Source organism: Epinephelus lanceolatus, chromosome 13, assembly GCF_041903045.1.
Source record: "Epinephelus lanceolatus isolate andai-2023 chromosome 13, ASM4190304v1, whole genome shotgun sequence".
In the NCBI taxonomy this organism is placed as follows: domain Eukaryota; kingdom Metazoa; phylum Chordata; class Actinopteri; order Perciformes; family Serranidae; genus Epinephelus; species Epinephelus lanceolatus.
Window position 1 is genome coordinate 1558970 of NC_135746.1, and position 19632 is coordinate 1578601.

The following is a 19632-nucleotide window of genomic DNA, read 5'->3' on the forward strand; positions in this document are numbered from 1 at the left end:
TGAGTAGCAAAACCAATGTTGAGTGCCAGTCATCACAGCGCTCAGGCTGACTGCCTGCACCTCTTTTTTCCCAGAGCTGAAGAGCCCATCGTGAGTGTTATTTCTGTTGAACGACCTCCATCACCCTACGACAACCGACCTTGACTGACTGAAGACGAGAGGAGCTGAAAGCAGAAGGAGAAGAAGGGGAGAAAGGGGGGAGCAGACAGATGAAGAGAAGTTGCCAATCTCTTCCCAGTCGGTTTTTTTCTTACATGTCTGTGGTGTGTTTAAATCCCTCACTCCAAAACCAAGTAAAGAAAAACATCCTCGTATTTCCGCGGGGACAAAAAAGAACCACTTTGTTAGCTTAACATTTGTAGCGTGTTTTTATTTTTTAATAGTGCTTTTTTTTTTTTCTTTTAACTGTTTTACAAAAAGAGAGATAGTGTGTATGTCACATATTGAAAACGTAAAAGCTGCGGGATGCACTGATAACCACTCCTGATGAGATACAAGGCTGAAAATGATGATTATTGCACTGATTATTTCACCAGTAGCAGTGACCTTCAGTAACTATTCACTTACTCACGAGTCAGAGTAAAGATAGATAAAAAGATAACGACCATCTTAAATAGAGAACGCTTTTTATCTTCATCTTTTTTTGTAAAATAACGCTGAGATTTTCATATTTTTTGTTCTGTATCAGCAGAGGGAAAGTGGTATTGGTGCATTCCTAAAAAAAAATTAATAAAAAAAAAGTGATTTGTTAAATTACAGCTCCCTCACTTCGTTATGGAGAAATAATATAACACAGTAATTTCAATTTTTTTACAGTAACGAGTAGGACTGCAGAAACCAGGAGGACACAACCTCTTTATGTTTTTTACTTTTTCAAAGTGTAACAAAATGAAACAGTCTTACTCATTAAACACGTTCACATCAGATGAATGGGAGCCATGTCACATGATCACGTTATGTTACTAAACAATGACAGAACACAGGGAGCTGTAACTTAAAATATTGCAGTAAAAAAAAAAACAATCAACCAGGTTTTTGAATTTTTATGATCTGTCTTTTTTTTCTGTAAGTATAGTTATGATTCATCCACATTCCTTGTGTGTTGACCGGCGGCTGAGTGAGATCATTTTCAGTTCACTTCACTTTGTACTCAACTCTGAGAAGAAAAGACTGTTCACCCTTTACAGTCGGTGGGAACGGAAGGAATCTTTATTGGATCACATTAACTAAGCAGGAGAAGCCAAACGATGCAGGTGAATATAATTCCTAGTGTTTCACTGTATTTTAGAATTCACTTTTACTAAATGGACTGAAAATGAGCTGACTTTAAAGCTGGTGTATACAACTCTCTGTACAGTAAAGATGAAGGTTATTAGATGGGAGCAGTAATGCAGCTTGTCGTTAGCTAAGCGCTCTCCCTGGGCCCGCCCACTGTACGACACTAGCCATTCCTGTTGGGTCACAGGGAAGTAAGGGAGCAGTAAACTGACCTTTGATTGGGAGAGAGGACCAGTAAACTGGAGGATGATTGGGAGATATCGGCGGCACTGTGTGGTGCCAACTAACACCTTTGGGAGTTAAAAAAGAATTGATGCATGTTGGCCTCACTCTACGGCAAGTTTCACTCACGTTATTTTGCATTCGGCAGCGAGTTAAAGCTGTTTTAATATTCTTAGGACAATACTTAAAGGGTAAGTTTGGTGTTTTTCAACCTTGACTCTTTCCTCCCTTGTTTTTGTGTCTAAGTGACGAATGGAGACGGAGAGGTTTGAGATTGGTCCAGTGTTGAGCGAGAGGGCTGCGGTTGGCAGCTGCAAACAGGTTGCAATGTAACAACATGGGGCAACTGTGCGCTGTCAATGTACGTCCACTAAAATTGCTTGCTTTTGCCGCTCACAGGCACAGATTGTTATTCTGACAACTTATGGAAAGGATCCCCACAGAGATAGAGCTTTTTGTTAAAGCATAAACAGCCCCAAGAATCACTCAAGCCAAACCCACCAGACTCCATTCAGATAAACATTCTAGTGTTAATCACGTTAGCATGTTCTCACATCTAACTGGGAGAATGAAGGGTTTATTTCAGCCAAACCAGACAAACCAAGACAGGTTTAGAGAGTTTTATTTTGTATCTGTCGACTTAAGCTGAAGACACACTGAGGCACGGCGCCCCCTAACTCACACCGGACACATTGCACTGCAACTTGTTAACAGACTGCTACACAAAGTTAATTCTGCTGAAAGATCTGTGCCTCTTTCACCTCTGCGTTAGCTTTAAATCACGTGTGGAGACCCCCGAATTAAACTTGATTTCTCACTGAAGAGCGATGGAGTGATGACTCACCAGGCAATATCTTTTTGGCCACTGCCTTTAAAATGATGGGATCATGGGTCGTTTAGTTGGGGATATTTCTCAACCTCAACAATCAGTCTCTCGTCATCTAGTCTTTGTCCCACAGGAGACAGCAGAGAGTTCTCTTTATGAATCGATGGTGTGGAGACAAGTCGAGCTGCCGTAGGAGCAGAGAAAAAGAGCTGCAACAGGAGCCGGTACATACAAGCCGAGAGTGAGTGGGGAAAAATGCTTTTAATTCTGGGGTTGGCGAGGCTGGAAACAGGACAGTGGCGGCGTGTCCAGAAGCGCTGACAGGTGTCTAGCCGCCGTTAGTGTGGGGTGCATTGAAAATAATAGGGGCATAGTTGTTGATGCATGGCGTTCACTGTCGGTGTGTTTTGGCCTTTAGAGTAAAGTGTGTTTCACGATGATGAAATGACTGTTTATTAAAATGGAGTCTTTTGGGGGTTAGTGATGATGATTACAGGTTGAACTGAAATGATCTTACACTTCAGCATAAAGCTCTATCTCTGTAGGGATCCTTTCCATAAGTTGTCAGACACTAATAATCTGAGCCTGTCAGTGGCAAAACAAGCACTTTCAGTGGACATGAATTGACGGTGCACAATTGCCCCAAGCGATTACATTGCAGCCTGATTTGCCGCTGTCTGCTGCAGTGCTCTCACTCAACACTGGACCAGTTTCAAAAGCTGTTGTCTCCATTCGTCACTCAGGCACAATAGCATGGAAAAAAAGCTCAGATTGAAAAATACCAAACGTACCCTTTAACACACAATCTGCAATTGAAGCACAGGCACCAAAATGAGGACATACAGTCGGAACAAGTTGAAAAACAGTTCTGTCCCATATTCATAACAACGGAGTTTCTACCAGTTTGCTAACTCTGCATCAGAGCCTGTTTGTCGTCATAGCTCAGCACTTAGTTTCACTCCCAGCTTCTTTTCTCATACCAGAGTAGATAATGAGAACAACCCTGTTAGATAGAATGAGATCTGGGAATAAATTCAGCATGGTTCACACATTTTTTATCTTGAGCGAGTCTAGATAGAAGGCTACTGTGTTGATTGGTTTGAGAGTGTGTAGATAAGAGATGATTTGGGCTCATACAGTACGTCTAGAGGAGATAATCTTTGACCTGATGCTGGCTGCGTTGTAACTGTTTCACCGCAACCAAATCTTATCAGCATTAAATTGATTTTTTTATGTTTTTGAGCTGTTTCAAAATACATTGTATTCCACTCTATTTTAACAGAAAGCAGGAACATGAATCTGCCAGTGAACTACGAACAGACATGGAAACAGTTACAACACAACAGCCAAATGCAGCTGAAAGGGAAGCGTGTCTGAGGGTTTGAAGTGCTCTTGAAACCCCTAAATGGAATCTCGTGATGTTTTATTCATTGTTTCGGTGTCCTTTTACCCAAATGTTCCACAAAAATGTGACTTTGTGTAAATATTGGTGGCATTAAACGGGTTAGAACAAGAACGCATTTTAGTCAACACAGATTTTCAGTGTGAGCTGTGAAAACAAGAACACGGTCTGTTGAGATTGAACAGATTGTGAGTGAAGAAGTGCCACAGATTGATGATAAAAAACATTCCACCTGTACCTGCCTAGATTTGTCTTAACCCTCCAGTCTGACTGGACCTGAATGCGGATTTAATTGGAGTCATTTATTAACATACAATCTCCACATTTAAAATACGTGCCTCTTAATTTATCGCCAGTTTAGGACTTCCTGTCTGGCCTGAGGCACGTCCAGATGATGGAGCGGTATCGACCGTCTAGGCTTTTTATTGGGAAACACTGGTCTGACCTCTACTATGCAGTTAAATGACATTCCAGACGAGAGGAAAGAAAGCTTTAACCTCTAACCCTCTTGCAAAGCAGCAGAAAAACTTTAACAGATAAAACAGTGCAACACTTGGCAGCTTTGGAAGCTTTTGCTGTTCCAAAAAAAAAGACAAAAAAACAACTTTTAAAAACCATATTTGTAGATTTTCTCAGCATTTGTCGTCTTTTCTCTGTGAAACTGATCAAGTCGTTGAAAGGTGGGATTTATTGTGCGCCCTCTTGGATATTTGTAATATTGTCACAGTGTTTTTGACATTGAAGGAACCACCACTATAAAGCAAATTTTTCTGCCACCATTTCTTTTTTGTACTTTCGGCCCCCCTGTGTTTTCCGGGGGGTCTGGGCTCTGTTTTAACCAATCACAGGAGCTTTGGGGCGCTGCCAGGTCTGGTTTTCCAAAAATGTCGGTAGCACAAAATTTTATTTGAGGTTAATCCTAAAGTGCGATCACACAGGAACGTCTCGCCATCACTAACTTTGATTAAAATTGAAAAAAACAGCACAGATAAAATGTTGGAAGCTCTGTTACCATGACAACGTAAACATTCTAAATGGGCCTCCTTTGTATTTCCTGTTGTGATGTTTGTTGTTTCAGTAGCTGACAGGAAGTAAACAGAGACCAAAGTGGTTGCCACAGCAACGGAACAGCAACTGATGATGATTCTACGCCAGCTGATTTTAAGACTGTCAGGGATGTCAACACCACAGAGGGCGAACACCATCAATATACTGCCGTTAAATCTAATTAACATGTAGCTGTTTGAAAATACAGATAATAATTTGACTGGTTTCTTCACAGTTGTGTCTCAGGCTTTGCAGCACAGATGAGTGACAGTTGATACCAGCACCTTTTTGTACTTTGACACCGACAGAAACTTTGTAAAGGAACATTTTTGGAAAACCGACCCCAGCTGCCTCTTTGCTCCGTCTTTAGCCAACCAATGATCACTGGTAGGGTTTTTCTATCTAGCAGCTTAACTGTCTTGTGTCTCTCCCCACACACAGCCACTCCTCCCCCGTGTAACACTGTTTAAATAAAGGATTGTTATACTCTGACATGTCTCGGACACATCATTTCTTTATCCATTTATTGGTTCATTTAAAAAACTAACCAGTCTCCAGTATTGTTGCACAGACAGTCTGATAATGAAACTTAGAGCTGTGCAAAAATGATAATTTCAGGGTGACAGTTTCTCAAATTTAACAAGAGGGTGGAAAATAAATACAGCTCCAAGAGATGCCTGTAGCTTCATAATGATGTCAGAAGGTTAGAGACAGTCGTCTTAATAACTTCCAGATTTCCCTGAGGGTTTTAAACAAGAATTTTCACAGATTTTATTATAACTAAGGATTTTAGTTACTTGTTAAGGCACCTTCATCCTGCCTGGGATATGTCCACGCTGGTCACGTGTCTCTGCACAGATACCCACGCTGACTGACAGCACTGTTTGAAACAGTCAGACGAAAGTTCATTTCAGCAGGTTTTGAGAGTCTGTTGTGTTGATGAGGTGTGTGTCTGCTGTCAGGTGTGAGAGTGCAACCCAGCACTCCTTCTCCTCTGCTCTGTACTTCTGTGTATCTGCCTGTAGATGGCGTCTCTGTCTTGTGGAAACCCAGAAAGATCTGCCTCAACTGTGGATGAGAGGAAAGAAAGTCCAGATGAATGATTGAAACGAGTGGTTCTTAACCTTTTCATGTAGAGGAGCCCTGAATGATTCAGTCACAGACCCCCGTTTGATCAGAATCTGCACCAAGAACCTCCATTTGAAAAGATTTGGCTTGTTGGATGTAATTAACACCAGAAGTTGAGGAGATAACTATGGAGGAACTGAAACCTAGTATCAGCACAGTCACTTGTGACTCTTACCTACATTAGACTCATTCTATGGTGAATTAAAAGGTGAGAATAAACTATTCCCCTTGAGCTCCCACAAGGACCCCTGAGGGTCCACGGCCCCTGGTTGAGAGCAACCAGTCTAGATAAATGGAGCACAAAATGCAAATTACACACAAGCAACATGGAAGTATGAAATGCTTCATAACTCTAGCTATAATTCAGCTGTTTTCCTTTATATGTTGCATTTTTACCAGTTAATTTAAACAGTAATAAATAACTGATTAGCTAGTGTTTAGGTGGTGATTGATTTTAGGACTGTGAAGCTGTTTAACCCGAGGAAAATATAACAATTATTATTTCAATTTATTTTAATAATTTCTATTTTTCTAATGCCTCAGGTCACAACGTGTCAAACAGTCTGTGTGTTTTTCTGTGAAACCAACAGACCTGCTAGTGATCCTCATGTACTGCAGCTGGTGAGTGAATTCAAATATCTTTGTTAAGAAAACCTGTATAAAGGTACGATTCAATCTTGCAACTTTGCGACTCAGAAATCACGTGTGTGTGCAGACGCTGCCAAGATGTTTCTACACTCATCTGAATAACAAGACGCTCACAGGCTCAACACCATAACATGCTGACACCACTGGAATCATTACACAAACAAGCACTTTAAACAACAGAACACAACACACTTCCATCAGTGCTCAATTCTAAATAAGAAAAAGAAAGAGTCAGATTTTAAGTTGGGATGAGTCAAATAATGAAATATGCAAACTTTATATGTTTGATACACAAAGTCTGTCGTGACCACTTGTAGCTGATATCAGCAGAAGAACAAACATTAATCTGAACTAGACGAGACTGAACTGTTTGATTGAAGATCCAGTCAGCCTGGTCTGCAGAGGTTCAGTCAGAGGACTGAACACTTGCACATCTCTCAGTTATCAATAAACGATGGATGATTAATACAAACACGTGTAAACAATGAACTACTGATTATGTGTCCTGCATGTTTTGCAGTGTTCTACATGTGTCACTGCTGACAACAGGTGAAAAACAGCCTCTTTGCTAATTCTGGCCTTTTTACACCACGTGTGTTTATTAATTATTAATTAGCACTGTCCCTGAAACTGAACTTTCTGCGCATGCGCATGAACAATCAATGGCGTCCCCCTCGTCCTCGTCATGGCGGAGACCATTGGTGGAGGTGACAGGTGTGACAGGTGTGACAGCAGGTAAAAATATCACACAGTTTAACTTAAAAACAAAAGTAACGTCACACACATTAAACTGAACATGAATATTTTCCACCTGAAAGCGAGAAGCAGGAGCTCGCGTTAGCTAACAAGCTAGTTCAAAATGTAACGCCGTGTTAGCAGATAGCTACTTTGCTAACATTTAAGCTAACGTTAGCTCTAAACATGTAACCACCACAGTTAGCGTTACTGAATTAACAGTTTGCTTCTGTCCCGTTGTTTTTAACGATAAGAGTCTGTGTCACCTGCTAACGTTAGCATTACTGGATTAGCCTTCGTCACACATGACATTAAGCTAATTTAAGAAAAAGGTCTCTGGCAGTGCCTTCACGTGCTCCTATTGTCTGAACATGTATCTGCTACTGTCAGTGCACCCTGTTGTGTTGTCTTGTATAGTGTTATACTGCATTGATATTGTATTGATAACACAGGGTGTCTACAGGTGCTTAACATGTCAGTGTTACAACAGTGAGGCCTTAAAAGTCATTAAAAAGTCTTAAATTTGATTTTTGATTTTTACAGATTTTGACTGTAAACATTTGATTTTATTTCATTTATGCATTTTTAAATTTCTTTTTGTGAAAGTAAGTGAAGCCTTTCTGTGTAACAGTCCACATTTCTAATGTTACGAATCATTAAATAACTATAATACTGTCACTTTACTTCTTACTTGCACTCACCTGTTGGCAAAATTAGAGATGTACCGATACCACTTTTTCCTTCCTGATACCGATTCTGATCCCTGAACCTTAGGTATCTGCTGATACCGAGTACCGATCCAATACCAGCACGTAAAATAAAAATGGATGGGATATGAATTGTTGTATGTCTCAACTCCTAAAACTCTGTGTAAAATATTAAGAAATAAATACATAATAGTAGAATGTAGTGTTGCAGGGTATACTGGTACCAACGGTAGACCGCGGTACTAAAACACCACGGTACATATGATACCATAATGTTGGAGTACCGTAGTACTACAGTACCTCACGGCACCACTACTGTGGGATAAGTTCAAAGTTCAATCACAAGAGGATGAGTGTCCATGCACCGTCCAATAGCGGCGCGAGCTGGCCACCTGACACTCAATATGCTGCTGCAGTGGTTTGTATCCAGTGACATGTCAGGTATTAGCTGAGCTGTTGAGTATCTTTAAGCAGTGAAAGTTATTATTTATTTATTTTTACTTGTAGGTTAGATTTGTTTATATATGCTACAGTGATGTGTTTTCCACAGAGCTCTGCATTTTACTCGCATTTGCGACTAAAAATAGTTTTGTGCGAGCAAAAGAAACCATTCAGGAGCAGCTGTGCGAGTACAGATTTCAACCAGCAGCAGAAACGAAAGGTGAATCCTGCCGGTTGTGGGTTGAACGGGGGTCACAGACAGGAATACGGCGGAGCACTATAATCGCCGTATTTGACAGGAATGTATTCCTGTCAAATACGGCGATTATAGTGCTCCACAGCGCAAGATAACGGCTTACCGGCGACAGAGAAGCCTGGCTACAGGTCCAATAGTTTCCTCTTCTTGGCGTCATGACTGCCCAGAAGTACCTGAACAGCCGAGCCGTGGCGGCACACAGGTATGTGACGTGTCAGAGGAGAAACGAGCCGTTCACATTTCTCTCTTTGTGGCAGGTAACGGTCCACAAACCTCACCGCACTTTAGGGACTGTTCTTTACTTATGAAGGGACTGTTCTTTACTTGTCAGGGGAGGAGGGTGGCTGGTTGATTCTTATTTTATTTATTTATTTTATTTTGATCCCCCCTATGTTAATCACTTACTGATGCTGTTTTTGAAGTATGAATAAGTCAATAAGTAATTTATTCCATTGAAATATCATTGATGTATTATAGAAAAGTGATTTATCTTTTTATAAATGACAAAAGGCACATCTGCCTCATTTTTGCTGTGGTATCCTGATACTACTCAGAACCATGATACTTTCATTGGTATCGTACCGTGGGTCCCAATTTTGGTACCGTGACAACAGTAGTAGAATGAATGCCATAAAGCTTTTTTTAATTATTATTATCCAGTGTTGACACAGATCAAGACACAGGTTAAAGTGCAGCCACATAATTTGGTAAAAAAGACATTTTAAAGGCTACAGTAGAATGCTTTTTAAACTCTGCTCCGTTTCCGTTTCGTTTGCCAGTAGCGTGCGTATGCGTAATGACGTGAGGCATTACGTGGTATTGGATTGGTCATGGGCTGTACTCGCTGATACCCGGGCCGATATCGCAATTTAGGCAGTATCGGAGGAATTTCCGATACTGGTATCGGTATTGGTACAACTCTAGGCAAAATGTAGACTTAACTCACTCTATGAACCATATTCCTACATAACACTGACCTCTGCACAAGACCACATACTGCTTGCTTACAGTGCTTACCTGTGATGTTTAAACAAGTAAAACGTGATTTATTAAAACAAAGATGTCTTTAACAGGTCTTAATGTGCACTAAATGTAACTTTGTGATACCTGTAGACACTCTGTACCTTTAGGCCACATTTAGAATAAGCTGCCCAGGGACTACTGATGAAAATAACTCATTAGTAGTAAATAAATGATTGAGTCACTTGTTGCTGGAAAAAAATCCTGTTTTGTTAGAAACTTCATAGAATGGCTTTTAATGTTTTCCTAGCTGTAGGGCCGCCCCTGTGCTATGGTGAAGGTTGGTTGTCTCCCACAAAAATCAACTGGAAAAAGGCAGCAAGGTGGACCACCACATACCTGAGTGAGTATACATTAGAAGTGCAGCAGTGTGATCGATAACTGATCAGTTAACTGTAGCATCTGTCTCCCAGTGGTTTCATCACAACAGGGCAGGCGCAGACAGATTTCTCATCAAGTCAGTAAAACAGTGAACTCCTAAATGGAAAGTGTTTTTCTTTAATTTGAATACCAGTCAAAAATACTGAACTGCAGGTGTAAGATTATACCTGTCCTAACTGATTATAATTGGCCTCTGAATAAACAGCAGAAGATGCACACACACTCTCTGGCTTTACTACCTTGCCCATGATTCATTCCTACAGATGAAGTTCATCCTCAGGTCACTAAAGAATGATCTTATCTTAATGATGACCTCATCTTAAAATCACTGCTGTAGTCACCATGAACGCACTTTTTGGGTATTAAGATGACATAAGGACAGACTGTAAACTGAGAATTTATAAGGGTATAATTTATTTTTAATTACAAATTGGGGCTTATATTAAAGCTAAATAGCAAATAATACAAAAGGTATTCTTAAAGCTGTCACTATATCCTGACAGCAGCGTGTGAGGTAGGTAGTCCAAAAAAATCATGCTCTTCTGTCTCCTGGGGCCTCAGTCACACAGCAAGTGTTTTGCAGGTTGCAAACACGAGGCGCACTGCACTGCCTTTTTATTTTAATTGAATGCCTTTTGTAAAAAAAAAAAAAAAATGCTTGTTGCGCCTTTTTATTGTTGCCAGGCAACCACCCCGTCACCTCCTCACCCTAACCTTCCCGAGTAATCAATCTACCATTTATTTTCATTTTGTTTTATTTATGTATCCTGCAGTAATCAGTGTTTAGCTGCTGCCATGTTGAGGCAGAGGTTGCTGTCTGTAGCTCTGGTTGAGGGTGAGAGGCTGTCAGCAGATAAACAGAGATCTGTGTGGGTACATGAGACCCTAAAAAAGAGGCTGGATCATGGGGAGTACCACCAGTTGGTCCAGGAGCTTCTCCTCCATCATGGACGTTTACAGTACTGCACTTATCTGCTGTTTTCTATTGACTGTGCTTTGTGAAGTCGTATAGCTCTGGGTATCCAGCAACCACTACCACCAGTTTCTCCTCCATTGTTTACCAACTGTAAACTGGTTGTCGTGACCACCACAGAAACCCCGCCTCTCATCATCCAATTTGATATGGGGGAAAAAAGCAGAGATGACGTGCTGAGCTTTTCTGTCCCGAGTTTAATTTTTTTTTAACTCAAGTTCAGAGCGCTCTGGCAACAATGCTGGGCGTCCAGAGCGTAACGCAAAAACAGCGAGCAGAAAAGCTTAAGTCTTGTTAAAAACGATTTCCAAAAGCTGCTTCCAGCTGCTAAAATGTTCGCTGTGTGATCAGAACCATTTGCAAGAATCATGAAAAACAACCAATCAGAGCCAAGGAGTCTCTAACGCAGCTGTCCGTCATGTCAGTTGCTGCTTGTGAGTTGCAGTCAAACTAGGCAGCGCTGATCAAATATGAAGTAAGATGTGTTACTGCACTGCCTGTGTCTCTCCTCCACTGTCAGAAACATATTGTAGTGTACTGTATAGCTGTAAATTGAGTTTTGCTCCAGCTGCTGTGTGATGTGTCGTTTTATCTTGACTGTTTCCAACATGGCGGCCGGGTCACAAACTTTGTCATCTGACAACATTATGAGGAGAGTGATAGGCAATGCAATAAAAGAATCGTGATTCTAATTTGATCAGTTTGACTGCAGTTCATGAGCAGTGATTGACAGCTTCTCTCTCTGAAGGTGACCTGTCATTGGCCAACAGCTCCCCTCATGGGCTAGACATTGTGAAGCTTGAGGACAGAGCCCAGCAGAGGTAGTGCAGTCTACTGTTCTCTCAGTCCGCTTGAATTACAATATGTTCAAAGGTTATTGTAAGACTTTTTGCCCAGTGACGCCAGAAAGTCTACATAAAAGTATTCTTCACTTTCATACACCAGTGATATTGGGAGCAGATGATGAAAGTGGACCCATGATCTGTGCCTGATGCGCCTGTGACTGAGTGTCTGTATTTGACGTCAAAGTGAATCATAAAGGGGTCGATGCAGCTATCACAACAGCGCTTGTTATCAGAGTACACACGCAGATGAAAGAAAAGCGATTTCTCCGCTGTTTTCCTGCTTTGAAGACACTAAAACCTGCAGTAGCCCTCTTCAACACACACACACACACACACACACACACACACACACACACACTGTATCTTTCACATATGATTGCATACAAACCAGTCCAGTATCACTAATCATCTCACTGATCAGTATCTTCAAAGTTAAATTTCGTTTCATCCTAAAAACGTCACTTGTGCCAAGTTCTTTATTCTCTTGTAACCTATTTTGGATGTTTTTCATTATTTAGAGTGGAGCTCAGTTTCGGGGCCCGTAGACATTTTTTTGTACCTGGGAGCAACATGAGCTGTCAGATATTGTTCAAAAGACAATGTGAGTATGAGACTTCTACAGAGACACCGCTGGTTGTCTGCGTGTGTTCGGAGATACAATGGTGCACCTCATGTTTTATTTAGCCGTGGATGTTGGTATGAAATGACAATATTTTCTGACATCAGTAGAAAGATGTATAGTGGTAGCTGTAGCCACTTTTTTTATGCTGCGACTTTTTACATGTAGTGAGTGTGTATTTATAGTACGTGTTGCCCTGGAGAAAGGCATCCCCCCTCAGTACTCATGAAGCTACACAGCACCGTAGTAAATATAACATAGCAAGACATGGGCTGGACATGTAAAGTTAATGACATGCCTACCCTGTCTGAGTTTCCAGCTGAGGTAGATGATGAGTTGCAGCAGCAGCAGACAGACAGACAGGAACAGCAGCAGGCCAAACAGCCAGAGAGGAAGAAAGCTGTCCGTCTCTCCGTGTGTCTGCGCGATGGTTCGTCGCAGGAGCAGAGCCAAGTCAGCCCAGGGGCCACTGAGCACCTCCATACTGCTCCTGCATGGGAGGATGCAAATGAAGAAGAGAAGAGGTCAAGCTTAATGTGATGATATGATACCCGAGGCACGATCAGGTAACGCCTCAGTAAGCATTCATTCAGTGGTGTGAAGGTCAGAGGACATCAAGGCACCAAAATTAAAACTGGGTTGAGAATGTCCTGCAGTAAGACTGTACGCAGTAAAACACAAGCAGACACTTGCTGCCTTTATTTTCAGTCATCTGCAGTAATTTGAGCATTGTAACAATGATTGTCAAATATGTACAAGAGTCACAGTGTGGCACACGTGGCCACTGTTCCTTTGAATCCATTAAGAGTCACAGTTACAAGTGAAAAGGGGAAATAATGTAGTAGTGTCACATTACTGGGATACTTCACTGATTTTAAACCAGGTCTGTGTCACCGAGGGGATGGGACAGCGACGGCATGACCCCACCGTACTCTGCCATACTCTGCCTCTGATTGGCTTATCCTGATATTCTCACCCTAACCAACCTAACCAACGCAGCAGCAAGTACTAGCTAATCAGAGGGAGAGTAAGGGCAGGTCATGCCTCCGCTAATCTAGGGAACGTAAATGTGTGTGTGCAGATGAACGGTGTTTGGCTCCCCCCCTGCCAGGATTGACTGGAACTCACCGCCTGTGAGCAAAAATATTTTGGATGATGTGAGACGCTGATGGAGGGGTGATGAGATCTGGGAGCTGGCAGTAAGGGGGAAAGCCTGACACTGTTTTTCTGCCCACACTCTCCACATCACGGTGACACAGGCCTGGTTAAAAACCAGCCAAGTATCTCTTTATGTGGAGAAAAATCTGTGTCATCTTCATCATTAATCAGATTTTTTGTTTTCAGTGGTGATGACAGATATTTTTAATGTCCTTTAACATGTGGTGTGAGACCATTTAAAGGAGCTGTTAGTGACACTCAGAGTGTATCTGTGCTTCAATCAACCTAATCAGTCAAATTTTATTTGTCACATGGAAATAATACATGGTACAACTCCAGTTAAATGGGATCAGCTCCTTTAACTTGTGCACTGTGATTTGGTCCGTTTTTGCATCTTCTTACATCACTGGGTGCGGTTACATGATGGCTTCTCATTCAGAATGAAATAAATCTGAATGAAATCATTCTGAATTAAAGTCTTTCCAGGTAGTTTACATGAGAAATATTCATTCTGAATGAGGGTTTACACAGAGATCAGTTTAATCGCCTTTTAATCACGTTTATTCGGGTCTGCGCAAAGTCTGGGGCAGGGAAGGTTTCTGATTGGATAGGGGGCGGGGCGGATGTTACGTGTTTATGTTTACCAGAAGAAAACACTGTAGTCCTCGCTCCGGATAACAAGATGCTTGACGACGCCGTTCTTAGTGCCTTTTTCGGGCTTGTTTTGCTTATATTCTTGAAGCAGCAGTATGACAACAACCTTGTTCTGCTAATGCTTCGTCTGTTGAGGAGGAGAAGGGAGGTAGAAGGTCGAAGAAGGGAGATAGAAGACCGTGCTGTGGCGAATGGAAACCGGTGAGTGCAACGAGTCCGACTGCTCTATCTCAGCCCGTTGCTATGCGCGCTATATACGTCATGGCGCCAGAAGGGCAAGGAAACGAGCATGTGCAGAAAGACCGGAATGAACTTAAAGAGGAATGAGTGTATACAAGTGCGAGAAATTCTTTCATTCGGAATTAGAACAGAATATTCCAGCCCCTTACATCAGATTGAATTTTCAATGGCATTGGCCATTTTCATTCTGAATTAGGTGTTTACAAGATCACTGTTAATAGGAATGAACTTTAATTACGAATGAAAAGGGAATTAAGCTGTCCATGTAAACGCACGGATTGTCTGATACCTTATAATTGTTCATGACTCCTGGTTGTGGAATGATTTAACTACAGACACATCCCGACCTCAATAAGACGATCCGTCGCTCTTCCTAAACATGGCAGTGCCACACTGCAGTCGCCTCTGCATGGAGACATATTACAGCAGTTGTCCACAGCTGGACAACAAACCCGACGTTCTTACAGACACACCAGTCCTTATTCACCATAAAGCATACTCCTCTCCTCTCCTTCAGAGGCTGAGCTAGGATTGTCTGCACACAGCTCTCAACATGGAGGTGGCTGAGCTTTCAGCTAGCAGCTAGCAGCGCTAACAGTGCTAACAGTGCTAACAATGGCAGTGTGCTAACAGTGTTAATGTGGCAGGGAGCCAGAGGGTTGGTGCTGCACCGTATGAGAACAGTGTACAGCGGCTGTGACTAGCTAGCCGGTAGGACTAACATGCATGCATCGCCAGACTGTTTACTACAACGAAGAACAGAGTAGCTTGGATTACAACACTCACAAAGGGGGGCGTGACTTCAGTCTCTGCTCAGGACGCCATGACTCCACTATATCTCAACATAGCTAACAGTGGTTTGCTGCTATAGTAATGCTCTTAATGTCACATACAGAACCTTTAAGGACTCACCTCTCATCATGCAGTTCAGTCTAGCAGTTGATTTTGAGTCAACATTTTTATCATGACATTCATTTCAACCATATAACCCAGCCCTAAGTCAAGCACTGAGGTAAAGCACTGCAGCAGAGGTAGTTGTAGATTTTGTTAACGGTAAAGTCGTATGTGTCATGTCCTTAAAGTTTTAATGGAACAGAAATAGCACACTCAGAAACACAGTCTTAAGTAACTAAAACTACAGCAGATGGACAGTTATTGGTATATTTCAGAAGATCTACTCACCGTCTTCAGGTTCCCTGGAGAGGCAAGTTTAAATGGATGTAGGTAGGAGTGACCTCCAGATGGCTGCCAAATATGATCAGTGAGCTAATGCACAGTTGTCATGACAGCTGTCTGTGCTGATGTGTATCTTCTTCACCAGCCAGGAATTAAATGGAAGTCAAAGGTGACGTTTTCCCGACGGCTGTCACATAACTTTAAGACTTAAAAGCTTTAAAGTTCAGTCAGCGTCAGTGTGTGACATCAGGTTTCACTGCTGAAGGTAATAATCCAAAGAATAATTCCTCATGGAGTAAAGATGGCTGCTTCAGTCCAGAGGTAACGGCTGTGATTCGATTAATGCTCTCGTCTTTTATGACTGTCTGTCTTCTTTATCTGTCTCTTCAGCTCTCCCTCATTGGCAGGAACCTCTGTTGTTGTTGATGATGTGAACTTTGCACTCTTTCAACAGTCAAACCTTGTGATTGCTAAGAAGATTAGCAATACTGGCCAGTTCAGTGTCTGTGTGTGTGTGTGTGTGTCTGTAAGTGTGTGTGAGATACAGTACAGAGGTTTGGAGTGTAGTGCTGGGGTTTACTGCAGGTTTCAGTTTACTCAAAGAACAAAACAAACTGATACTGTTTTGCCCACTGTGTGTGTGTGTGTGTGTGTGTGTGTGTGTGTGTGCATTGGGACCTCCAGTAATGCTATGATCGTTGAACTTTAGACCTTTGTGCTCATTGTGTCATGAAACACACACTACTCACTGACACACACAAACACACTTTTTCCTGCTCTGATTGGAAGTCGTCGTCTCTCCCTCTTTTCTTCTGTCTATTCTCTTTCTTTGCTTTGTTTATCTTCACCAACAGACACTGATACTTCTTGATCGGTGGCGGTATTGATTACTGTAAAACACTACTGATAGCATCAGCCGTGACTGTATTGTTACAACAACATGAGGAGAAACAACAGTCAGTATGATAATCAAGCTTAAATCCACACTGCAGTGTGATACCCAAGGATGAAAGGACACACACATCTTTTAGTTTGATAAACACATGACTTAAAATGTGGGTGGCAATATGTTTAATGCATGCAGATATTAGGTGGCTTCATCACCACATATTAAACCTTGAACTGAAGAAAGGATGTTGGACTGTAAGAGCTGATTCTCAGGATGGACATTTGCCCCAGTACATTAGTCACAATGCATTTGACAGGACCCCAGTGTGTGTTAACTGCACTTAATTTCCTTGAAGGGAAATTTCAGTTTATTTCAACCTGTCTCCTATCGTCCTAAATTTGTTTCAAGTGACTAGTGACATAAAAATAATAGTTAGCATGTTAGCCGTTAGCCTAGATACAGCCGGGGCGCATAGTAGCGTCAGACCTGTTAAAACATAAGTGAACGGGCAACCTTCAAGTGCAAAGTTAGTCCACTAAACAAGCTTTTTTTCCACAAAGACCGCCTCATATCGTTAGGATAAATGTCAGAGAACATATAGAAAACGACATGTAAACGTGTTGTCTTACCTTACCGGTGTGCTGCCATGTTTGTTTACCATCTAGCTCTGCTTTCCAAAGCGCGGCCGAAACATCGTGAGAACAAGCAGCGATTTCATAGCGTGCCTGAAATCTGGCGAGAACAAGCAGCAACAGCTGGAAGGCAGAACCGGACAGTAGCCTGAAAAGTTCATTCATTTATTTTATGAAAGATTTATAGAATAATGGCTGACTTTTTGCCAGACTTCAACTTTGTGGAGGAGGAATTTGATTTTGCAGAGTTTGATGGCCGCCCTTATTTATTTGAGCCAGAATACACTGACGAAGAGCTTCGTGAAATTGAAGAACGGAGGAGGAGAGAGAGAGAGGCGCAACAGGTAGAGGACGAGAGAGGAGGAATGGCTGCTGCAAGGCTGCGTAGCTCTGGAGATTGGTGGTGTACCTGTGAATGCTGTGCCCCAGTGCCCACAGAAGAGGAATGCCTCTGTTGCAAGGAATGGGACCGGTTGCAGCCTTATTTTCAAGGTCTGGATGTGACCGAGGACGAGACACCTCCACCTGGAGTAGTATCCAGCTGGGCTTTATCTAGAGCTCACCAGATATATTTTGGCCGCGCTTTGGAAAGCAGAGCTAGATGGTAAACAAACATGGCAGCACACGGGTAAGGTAAGACAACACGTTTACATGTCGTTTTCTATATGTTCTCTGACATTTATCCTAACGATATGAGGCGGTCTTTGTGGAAAAAAAGCTTGTTTAGTGGACTAACTTTGCACTTGAAGGTTGCCCGTTCACTTACGTTTTAACAGGTCTGACGCTACTATGCGCCCCGGCTGTATCTAGGCTAACGGCTAACATGCTAACTATTATTTTTATGTCACTAGTCACTTGAAACAAATTTAGGACGATAGGAGACAGGTTGAAATAAACCGAAATTTCCCTTTAAGGTCAGAGGCCCCACCATGAATTGGACATGGCTCTGACTTGTCGAAGCATGGACACAGGACCTGTGGGGGTGTCTCGTGGTGTCTGGCGCCAGGCGTGGACCCTTTGAATCCTGTGGGTTTGAGGCGGGATACTGGCATAACCCATGGATTCTTGATTAAATTGGGATCTGGAGACTTTGGAGGCCAGGCTGACACATTGAGCTTTTTGTCATATTCCTCGTACATTCCCAACAGTTTTTCCAGTGTAGCATGGCACATTGTCCGCCTGGGGGCCACTGCTATTGAGGAGTGCTGTTGCTATGAGGGGAGAACACTTAGTCTACAGTGATGTTTGTGTGGGTGGTGAGTGTCAAGTGGCATCCACATGAATGCTCAAACCCAAGGATCCCAGTGGAGCATTGCATTGTAATGAGATGATCAAAGTTATTTTCTTCTGTCAGTGGCTTTAATGTTTTAACTGACATGTCATCTTTTAAGTTGGTAAGACAAACCTGTGCGCTAACAGTTGCTTATTTTCCTCATCCAACAGACATGGAGCAACATCAGCATTCAGTTGGAGTCGTGTTTCTGACGCCCTGGTGAATGTAAGTCCAATATTTACTCTCCTTTGAGCTTCATTTTGGTTTCTACCAACTTCTCTTGAGCTGCTAAATGCTCCACAATGAGCTGAAGGATGCTGTAAAGCTCAGCAGAGTCAGACGATAATTCTCTGTGGGCTCCACATATGGTCATACAGTTACACATAACGTAGTGCACCACTGAGCTAGCTGATGTTTCAGCTCAGCTGAGGAGGATGCCATTAATGTTTGTATCTTGTGTGTCACACGCATAAGCCTCTCATCCATTGGTAGACGCACATCTCCTCCTTAATGGTGATATGGCTGGCAGGTGTAGTTTGGTACAAAGGAAATAGTTCCTACATGAAACTGCTCACAACAAGGTCTGTGGATTATCTTGAGTACCATGGTCATGATTTCTGTAAAGAGACATTGCTGTTGAAATCATCTGGATTGATAAGCACCATAGGTAAGAGGAGGAATATATATTACTGATTCTGGGGTGAACTGTCCCTTTAAGAAAGAAAACATTGCTAAGTCTCTTTATTCACAAGTGGTCAAACCAGATGTTTTCACCTGCACTTTTATTTGACCCCGTCTTAACAGGCTAACAAGCTGGCAGTAAACCAAAATCAAGTTGTTTGCTCTGAAGTCCCTGAGAACATCAAGAGACTCTTGTTTTATATTTGCAACCAACGCATCTTTGTTCTCACTTAGAGAAGCAGCCAGTATCCCTGCGTGCCCTCAGTGCAGTCTGACTGTCACTCACTCAGATGTGAGCATCAGTACTGTTGTCATGTGGAGACTCATTTAAACACAGTATTCTTCTCTCGGGGGAGAGAAAGCAGGCATTAGGTGATAAAATCACAGGCGTAATTCGGCTC

At 42.2% G+C, this 19632-nt stretch overlaps 1 protein-coding gene and 2 long non-coding RNA genes across 14 annotated transcripts in view; 2 read left to right on the plus strand and 1 right to left on the minus strand.

The window, feature by feature from the left end:
* epb41l2 (erythrocyte membrane protein band 4.1 like 2) overlaps positions 1-5267 on the plus strand; it is an 88498-nt gene extending 83231 nt beyond the window's left edge. For all 12 annotated transcript variants that reach the window (XM_033648276.2, XM_033648281.2, XM_033648289.2 and 9 more), the window contains one exon: positions 75-5267. Coding sequence is in view for 1 of the 12 variants with exons in the window: in XM_033648281.2 (XP_033504172.1) it covers positions 75-80 (6 nt within the window). In the remaining 11 variants the exon portion in view is untranslated. The remainder of the gene's footprint in view (positions 1-74) is intronic.
* On the minus strand, positions 1184-16267 carry LOC117270595 (uncharacterized). The gene is made up of 3 exons (XR_004502821.2): positions 15763-16267; positions 12831-13018; positions 1184-5843 (listed from the first exon to the last, which is right to left on the minus strand). It is a non-coding gene; the product is annotated as an uncharacterized LOC117270595 (long non-coding RNA).
* The window catches only part of LOC117270596 (uncharacterized), a 112227-nt gene continuing 99837 nt past the window's right edge, over positions 7243-19632 (plus strand). The window contains exons 1-3 of the long non-coding RNA XR_013493117.1: positions 7243-7286; positions 9961-10053; positions 18721-18775. This is a non-coding gene — a long non-coding RNA (uncharacterized LOC117270596). The remainder of the gene's footprint in view (positions 7287-9960; positions 10054-18720; positions 18776-19632) is intronic.